This window comes from Micromesistius poutassou, assembly GCF_964030765.1.
Source record: "Micromesistius poutassou genome assembly, contig: SCAFFOLD_2505, whole genome shotgun sequence".
Taxonomy (NCBI): domain Eukaryota; kingdom Metazoa; phylum Chordata; class Actinopteri; order Gadiformes; family Gadidae; genus Micromesistius; species Micromesistius poutassou.
This window is the reverse complement of record NW_028179712.1, coordinates 9,171-18,355: the sequence shown is the minus strand read 5'-3', so window position 1 is coordinate 18,355 and position 9,185 is coordinate 9,171. Positions and strand designations below refer to the sequence as shown.

At 45.3% G+C, this 9,185-nt stretch overlaps 1 protein-coding gene across 2 annotated transcripts; it reads left to right on the top strand.

The window, feature by feature from the left end:
- Positions 1-225: 225 nt before the first annotated feature.
- On the top strand, positions 226-8,290 carry LOC311372582 (butyrophilin subfamily 3 member A3-like). Of its 2 annotated transcripts, none has more exons than XM_084489566.1 (6): positions 226-270; positions 1,939-2,088; positions 3,417-3,488; positions 5,146-5,196; positions 7,019-7,318; positions 7,724-8,290. In XM_084489566.1, the coding sequence occupies exons 2-6, from the start codon at positions 1,998-2,000 to the stop codon at positions 8,278-8,280; spliced, it is 1,071 nt and encodes a 356-aa protein (XP_084345692.1). In that variant the 5' UTR covers positions 226-270; positions 1,939-1,997; the 3' UTR covers positions 8,281-8,290. The 2 variants fall into 2 exon arrangements, with proteins under 2 accessions (XP_084345692.1, XP_084345693.1); XM_084489567.1 differs by having other exon boundaries at positions 229-274.
- The last annotated feature ends 895 nt before the right edge of the window (positions 8,291-9,185 follow it).

Sequence of the window (9,185 nt, the reverse complement as noted above, 5' to 3'; positions counted from 1 at the left end):
GCTTGTCGCCCCTTAATGTCCAATGTCCAGTGTCCTCCTTTGACACAAGGGAAAAATGGTTTGGCCCAATCAGTGGCAGCAGGTGTTTCCTGACACCATATTTAAAGCCCTCAGCCCCACGCTGACTCTTTTAGTCTGCAGTACAGAGCCATGGTGAGAGGACAGACAGGGACAGTGGTCAAACTGTCACAGACACCATCTCTGAACCGTACCCTGGACTCTCTGAGGACACGTCTTTGGACCGGAGGGAGACCAGGAAGAGAAGAGTTGGTAGGTAGTTGGTAATATTTTCATGTATTATGTTCATGTATTACTGTCTGTGCACAAATGTATTACTGTATAACTGTATGTGTGCGTATATGACAATAACCAGGGAATAATAAGAAGAATGCAAGAGAGCAGTACTTGTTGTGCTTAAGTGTGTTCTAAACTCAACACCAGAGCCACAGTAGCAGTCATCACTTACTGAGCTGTTCTCAGTAGAGGTCTTCAGGTGTTTCTTCAAGACGGGGTGGGGGGGGGGTTCTAGATAGATAGAGATAGATAGATGTATACTTTATTGATCCCCCGGGGGGGGAATTCATTGAGGAAGATACAGCATAACACAACATGAGGAGAGGGGAGGCAAAAAGATAAGACAACCCCCAGACTGTGCTCCTGTGGGGAGTACAGTGTGGGCACAGGAAAAACAACACCTCAGCAACATGAGCACATAGTCAGTACACCTCCAGCATGGAACACACACGACCTGCAACAGGGGAGGAGGGGGGGGAGGGGAGCGGGGGGGGGGGGGGGGGGGGGGCGGTGACCCAGGCAAGCAGCCAACCGGTCCTGCAGCCACTAGAGGAGCTGGACACAGGCCGTTGCCAGACTGGGGGGGGGGTACAAAGCGGCGAAGGCGTGGGATGGGGGTGCTGGGGGTACTGGTGGGGGGGGGGTGATTGCGTATCTGTATCTGTGTAAGAGTTTGTGTACGCGTCGGCCCGGAGAGTCGCTCCGCCTGGCGTCCCCGACCGCGGCGGTCTCAGCCGCAGGATGTCACCGCGATAACACAGCAGGTTGCCATGGAGACGGCCTTGATCAGGTCCCAGACAGAGTCGACAAGCAGCAGGTGTCGGTGGGGCGGGAGGGGGGGGGGGGGAGGGGAACGCAGAGAGGGCGTCTCACTGCGGTGCTCATCCGGGGGACTTGTTGTTCCAGCAGTGGCCTTGGCCCAGGCCAGCGCTGGTTGGGGGGGGTTGGGGGGGGGAAGCAGATCAAATTGGGATTGTTTGGTCTTGGGGGCGAGTGGCCGCATTCCAGTTTACACGACTACTCTCTGTGTCCGTTCCGGTCTCCAGCACGATCCATCCAGACAGGTGGCAAGAATCTACACCTTAAACATTACAGTTATATCAAATGTAGAGCAGTGAGGCACTCTGTGATTAAAATCAACTTATTATTTAACTGATTCAAAACAGACATAATATACTACATGTGCTTATGAGATGAGCCATGTGTAATCAAATAAAACACATCCCTATACCCCACATATGGGTTAACATAAAGATGTGACATGCATGAGCATAATGACAATCACTTATACTTAGACAATCAGTGTGTCTGTGTGTGTGTGTGTTTGTGTGTGTGTGTGTGTATACAGCTTGACAGCTAGACATGTCCACTACCTTCTAGTGTACAGCTTGACCACTCCTATGTCCACTATGCTACCTGCTGTATTCTATCTTTTTACAATATATGTTGTATCTTTATGATATATATGTTGTATTTTCAGATGATATGAAAAATAATGTGGTGTGTGTGTGCTTACGTCCTTGAGTCTGTTTGCGAAATGATGGCAACTGATAAGATTAGAAGAAAAACATTTCCTGACACTGATGGTACAGACTGCAAGCTGATGATTGGTCAGAGTTAAAACACGTGACATGGTTTCTCCAGCTGATATAGCGGAGCTGAATCCTGAGAGCAGAAGCAGTGGAAGCTGTCAGAGAGGAACCATGGACACCATCTCTGAACCGTACCCTGGACCCTCTGAGGAACCTGAGGACACGTCTTTGGACCGGAGGGAGAGCAGCCAGAGAAGATTTGGTAGGTGCCCTTTTTTGAGCATTTAAAATAAATGAACCAGTAAAATAAATATTTTCATGTATTATGTTTATGTATTACTGTACTACTGTCTGTGTACGAATGTGTTACTGTATAACGGTATGTGTGCTTATATGCAGGGGTGCACATAACTGGTACGCAAGTACGCATGTGCGCCCATAATCAGCGATGCGTAACGTCACTTGTGCCACTACAGCGCTTTTGCGTAACTCACCGTCAGGTCATCAAAACAAAACTACACGTGTATCTTGTACTTCTTCTGCGTTTCCCCACCTGCAAAAAAAAAAGGCAAACGGAGCCGCTGTGTGCGCTGTGCACGGCGCACACACTGGAGAACTGCGCAAAATCAGCTGGTCGCAACGTCTGTTACTGTGAGACATCCTGTCGCTCCGTGGCAGTGACGGACCGGACCGCCCCCCCCCCCCCCCCCCCCCACCCCCGTCAACAATCCTGCCCGACTGCAAACAAACACTCTCCACCCGCCCCCGTCAACAATCCTGCCCGACCGCAAACAAACACTCTCCACCCCCCCCCCCCCCCCCCCGTCAACAATCCTGCCCGACTGCAAACAAACACGCTCCCCCCCCCCCCGTCAACAATCCTGCCCGACCGCAACCATCAATCAATCAGAGGGAGACAGCAAGTGCAGCTCGCAAGCGACCTCCCACACGAGCAATGGAATCATTTGACTTTATTATATGCCTTGTGATAGGGTTGCCTTGTGACGTGGCGTTTCATCGGTACATTTATTTTTAGAATTTTAAATTGCTGCAATAAATGATATTTTTAACATGTCTCTGTCTTTGCTGTTTAAATCTAACAATAGTCTACAAGTAATATATATGCGGGAACCACTGTTTTTGGGGTATTGCGAAATTGCACCAGCTGGACATTCAGTGGTATTGGATGACGTGTTTTAATAAAACACATCCAATACACGGAATGTTCAGCTGGTGACTCCACTGAGGCTATAGTAACGATGCATCTTAGTGCTCTACGAGTACCCCTGGAGCCGTCGTTAGCTACAAGGGTTTTAACACGAGAGCCACAGTACCAGTCATCACTTACTGAGGTGTTCTCAGTAGAGGTCTTCAGATGTTTCTTCAAGACGAGGGATTCTGCAGTCCGTAGGGAGACTGTCTGGACTGTGAATTATAGCCGCACAGTATGAATATATATATCTGTGTGTGTGTGTGTGTGTGTGTGTGTGTGTGTGTGTGTGTGTGTGTGTGTGTGTGTGTGTGTGTGTGTGTGTGTGTGTGTGTGTGTGTGTGTGTGTGTGTGTGTGTGTGTGTCCTATTCCTGAACAGCTCTGAAGTCCTGCAACATTGTCTTTCTGATCTTCGGACTGCTGAGTATTCTCCTCATCGCCCTGCCCTTCAGTGAGTCTAAATCATATCATCCTGAATACAATTAAAATAATAATAGAAGTAAAAATATAAATAGTATTATTGCTATTATTATTATTATTATTATTATTATTATTATTAATAATAATAATAATAATAATAATAATAATAATAATAATAATAATAATAATAATTAAAGCTGTGATCAGCATTTAAGGTGCCAAGCATAAGCCGACCAATAAACCATCAAACCTAACCCTAACCATTAAGACCATAGACTAACCCTAACCATAACCTAACCCTAACCATAACCTAACCCTAACCATTAAGACCATAGACTAACCCTAACCATAACCTAACCCTAACCATAACTTAACCCTAACCATAACCTAACCCTAAACATTAAGACCGTGACGCAGACCATAAACCTAACCCTAACCTAACCATTAAGTATAACCTAACCTAACCTATAACCTAACCCAAAATGGCCAACTTTGACGTCATGCCACGGACACTCCCTTCAACTTAGTCACAAATTGTACAGCGTTCATTCAGCACCATTTCTTGACTGTACTGACCAATTTTGAAGCAGATCCGACACGTGTCCTGTGAATTTCATATTCATAACTATTACGGTCTCCGCAGAGCGGAAGTTTGTTAAAATTTTATGATTTTGAGCCTGTGGTGGCCATGTTGTTTTGTCAGTCGACTTCATTTTACTTGAGCAGTTGGAACTTTAGGCCCCAACAACCACTAAGTCGGTCCCGCTCAAATCAAACATTGCGTCTATGAACCGTGGCGATTTTAGTGACAGGCCACGCCCATTTAGATGCCGCGCCCTATTTGAAAATATGTCGACTTTATCTTGTTCAGAATTTGATTCTGAACAACTTTTGTATTGGAGTCAACATCATAGGAGTCCAACTTGATGCTGATATGAGCAATTAACAAATTTTGCAGTTTAAACCACACCCCTTTTAGAAGTCAATGGATCATGGGTGCTTTAAACTTTATTGTACAGACTAATCTTTATGTCAGATTGAAGATAATGGTCCATAGATTAAATGGGCTAAAGGACCTAAACCTGGGATCCTTAGGCAATTTACTGTTTTTAACTAAATTCAAAATAGCGGCAAATCTGGAAAGCAGAAGTCATAGGTTCTTGAGGCATATTTGTTCAGCATGAGGATATGCATGTGTGAACGTAAGTTTCATGAGTGTAGGTCAAACTGGTTACGAGATATGCTTGAGCAAAGTTTGCATTTTTGGACAGTTGGTATAGCGCCACCTTTGGGCCAATCAGTGTAATATTTGCTATATCTGTTAATCTTGGGTCAACCTCTACAGTTGCAGTAAATTTCATAAAAAGTGTGCGAGCGGTTTAGGCTGTGTAAGTCAAACGTGTCGGAATAATAATAATAAAACTAATGATTACAATAGGTTGCCTCCACTTTGTGCTTGGCACCTAATAATAATAATAGTTACAATAATAATAATAAAAACAATAATACTTTATTATTATAATAAAATTATAATGATAATAATTAGTATGAATATTAATTGTAAATTCATGTTTTCTTTCAGGGGGGATGGACTTTGTGTTTGGTTGGCTGTGGGTCCTGTAATGTTTAGAGATGATGTCATTCTGTTTTGGAGCTAATTTCTTCTGTTCTCTTCTGTCCTGTCCTAGACTCAGCGACACCTTGGACGGAGGGGAGAGAGCACATAATGGATGAACTCGGTGAGGGTTTTATAGAAGTTTTATAGAAATAACATAGTTATGTTATTCAATCATGTCATTTCATTCAAAAATACTCTCAGCTTTTGTGATTTATGTTTGAACATCCCTCCTTACTAATAATACTTTTTTTTTGTGTTATCAGGCTAACAGAGCATAAACAGTGTTGAACTACTAACCAAAATAAATAAATAAAGGATGTCCCCCTTCTGGCAGCACGGTGGTACTGCAGGTGTTGTTAGTTTCCTCCTCCAGCAGGGGGAGCAGTAGAGCAAGAGGAGCTTGTCTTTGTTATGCACTCAATTAAGTGAGGGTTACACCTCATGCACACTACCTCTGTTCGTCGACGGATGACGGAGGGCGTGTCTGACGTATGGGGGAGTAGTCTTTGTGGACTCAGCCTGTAACAGGGGCAACACTCTGCTTGCACTCTCCTTGCACCAGGCGTTATAAAGCCGGCTCTTTCCTGCGTCTTCCTGCTTGTTGTTGTTATTGCTAAATGGATCCTGTAGTCGCAAGGACAGTGTTGCCCCTGTACGTGTACCACAGCAATCGCCCAATTCTTAAATCCATTCTTAAATCCCCCGCTGCCGGCCGGCTTTATGACATTTCCACGACGGGTTGTATCACAAATACCATTTCATTGGACAGAGTCCAAGTAGCGGCACACTAGTGTACTTGCATTTCCGCGATCTGATTGGCCGACGGACCCGTCGCTTCCCGAAAAGTTTGAAAATTTCTCAACTTTTGACGCAGGCCTTTGTCTGCGCATCTCTAGCACCTACGTAGCTTATTTTTCTGCGTTTGCTTGCACTAGTTTCAATTTGAGCTTCTAAATGTATTGCATTCTCCTCCACAGGGCCAGTTCTAGCTCTTTGGTAGCCCTAGGCGAGAGCCCTAGGCCCCACCCCCCCCTTCACATAGCCAGCGGAGCGTTGCCCTGTTAATTAACAATACATTATTACATAACATTACATTAATATTACATTTTTTTACCCATAAACATACATAAACAACCTCCATACATGAATTAAAGATGCTCAATAATATTTTACATTAAATTAACTATTAAAAAATAAGCAAAAAGGATCAAGTCTAATAAATTGCACACACAAAAATGCTACAAAGAATGTTCAAGGATATTTAACAAATGATGACAACTGTGCAAAAGCTCTTAAGCACACTGTAAGGACACTTTTATGTGTGCCAGTTTATGACCCATAAACTGGATTAACTATACACTCAAACTACAAACAAAAGTGCTATTATGGATACTGTACGTACCACTACAAAATTAAAAGAGAGAAGTTCTTTGCCTGTCTCAAATTCTAATTTAACCGTTGTATCTGGCATTTCTATTCAGAGAATTAGAATTAGACTCAGTTCAGAGAGAGGTGACATGAAGGATCAGTTGTCCTTTCTCCTGCAGGTGCTGGGCTCTGCAAATATTGCCTGAGTTCATCAGCCCCCCCCCCCTCCCCACACACACACACACACTTATTGAAAAATTATTACAAAAATAATCAATTAAATCTAATAAGTAAACGCGTGGGGGGCTGAGGGGGTGCCCTAGGATGATCATGTTTAATAAACATGTTTTATTTCGCTTGTTTAATTACAGTGTCATCCCCTCCCTGGGAACTCTTTGTAGATACTGCTGTGATATTCAATCATATAGGAAGAGGCAGGTGAGAAAATTGGGTCAGAATCTTCTTGGTCGCCCTCTAGTGGACAGGTATTAGGAGAGAGTGAAGGGAGTGTCTGATGGTGCATCTCTGGATACGTGTTGGAAACGTAAATCTCCTCCTGGTTTCTTCTGGTTCAGTGATGCCCACGGAGGAGAAGGCCCCCAGCATCACAGAGTTCAACTCCTCTACCCAGCGGTTGCCCGTGGGCCAAGTGGCCCGATTCACCTGCAATGCCAGCGGCACGCCGGAGCCCACCGTCGAGTGGCTCCACAATGGCAGGCCCCTGGAGAGGAACGGCACAGACAATCAATCGGAGGCCTGGGTGGAGAGGGGGTTCCTCTTCGTCAGAGGGGTGAGGTCTGGCGTGAACACGGTCTGCTGCATGGCGAGCAACAGCGCTGGCACGGCCAATCACACCGCTGAGCTGCTTGTCTTTGGTAAGATCTGGATCCAAGGAGAGATGTTTGTTGTTGATGTATTCATAACGTTGTTGTTGAGGTGTGTATATATATATATATATATATATATATATATATATATATATATATATATATATATATATATTCATAAATGTATGTGTATATATATACACGTATACAAAATTATATATATATATATATGTGTGTATGTATGTATGTGTGTATATATATATATATATATATATATATATATACCAACTGAAAACAAATCCTCATCCGCTTATCCGGGGTCGGGTCGCGGGGGCTCAAGCATGAATCAGCATTTTTTAAATTTTCCATTGCAAATGAATGGGGGGATTTTGGCCGAATAACCTGGAATATCTCGGGAATTATGAATAATATCATGTCTTGTTCTCCCGTCAGATGCCTGTGAACTCACACTGGACCCAAACACAGCCTACAGACGACTCTCTCTGTCTGAGGACAACAGAAAGGTGACGTCGGTTGAAGAGGACCAGTCGTATCCGGATCACCCAGAGAGATTTGACTACTGGGACCAGGTGTTGTGTAGAGAGGCTCTGACTGGCCGCTGTTACTGGGAGGTAGAGAGGAAAGGACGTGTTCTTATAGGAGTGACATACAGAGGAATCACAAGGAGAGGACGGGGTGATGACAGCTGGCTTGGAGGGAACAACAAGTCCTGGAGTCTTGTTTGTGAGGATGATGGTTACACTGCCGTGTACAACGGTAGTCAGACAGCCATACGTCTCCCCCCCGCTGGCTCTACCAGAGTAGGAGTGTATCTGGACCGGCCTGCTGGCACTCTGTCCTTCTACAGAGTGTCCCGAGGTGTAGGAGGGTCCTCAGACACACTGACACACATCCACACCTTCAGGTCCACCTTCACCCAGGAGGACCTCCTCCCTGGGTTTGGGGTAGCGGAGTGGGAGGGATCCTCAGCGTCTCTGTGTCGGTTGTAGAAAAAAAAAAGAGCGGCGGGGCGGGCACACACACACAAAACAAGTTGTTGGGGGCGGGGGGGGGGGGGGGGGGGGTTACGGTCCACGTAAGGTCTGTGGGCTTACCGGAGGCGTTCCAGGCGCCTGTCACCTGGAGCGCGTCTATACGTTGACTTTGTACAGATCGGCGCCGCCCCGTCTCTTTTGGCGTGAGCGCGGCTTTAGGCTGATCACTGTCGCGTCCACGCAAATCTGATAGGTCAATGAACAGTGAGGATAGTTGATACTCTTCGCCCCGTTCCCCAAACGTGACATACAAAATGTCTTGGAACCAAAGAGATATTTAGAAGATATAACAAAACAAAAAAATTCTGAAGCTCTGCCACCAGGGGGTGCTGCTGCACCTGCCGCACCCCTACTTCCCACGCCCGTCTCTCTGTCTCTGTCTCTTTTTCTCCCTCTCTATCTCTCTCGCTCTCTTTCTCTCTCTCTCTCTCTCTCTCTCTCTCTCTCTCGTCTCCCACTCCCCCCTCCTCCCCCCTCCTCGTCTCCTCCTCCCCCCCCGTCTCCCTCCCCCTCCTCCCCCCCCCCCGTCTCCCTCTCCCCTCCCTCCCCCCCCCCCATCTCCCTCTCCCCCTCCTTTTTATGGGGCTTCCTAAAAGTTGATGCTGGTAAACCATGAAAGGAAGAGACTTTTAAGATCTTCCATAGGGTTACCTGAGCAGGTTTTATTAAGATTTCATTTTTAATTTGAAATGTATATTAAATACCTATTGATGGTAAATCACATGTTTTTTTTAATGCTACAATATTTGTCCATTTTCAGACATTAACATATTTTATTCTCCAGGGCTCTGATCATCACTTTTGTTCTAATCCTAACAAGGATGATTTAGATAAGATTAGATTCATTAGGATCCCGATTA

What these genes read in the sequence shown, in the direction of transcription:
- LOC311372582 (XM_084489566.1), top strand. Translation starts at nt 1,998, where the DNA reads ATGGACACCATCTCTGAACCGTACCCTGGACCCTCTGAGGAACCTGAG. An exon ending in CCTCATCGCCCTGCCCTTCA is followed by an intron (nt 3,489 to 5,145) that starts GTGAGTCTAAAT and finishes GTCCTGTCCTAG; the next exon opens with ACTCAGCGACACCTTGGACG. An exon ending in GCACATAATGGATGAACTCG is followed by an intron (nt 5,197 to 7,018) that starts GTGAGGGTTTTA and finishes CTTCTGGTTCAG; the next exon opens with TGATGCCCACGGAGGAGAAG.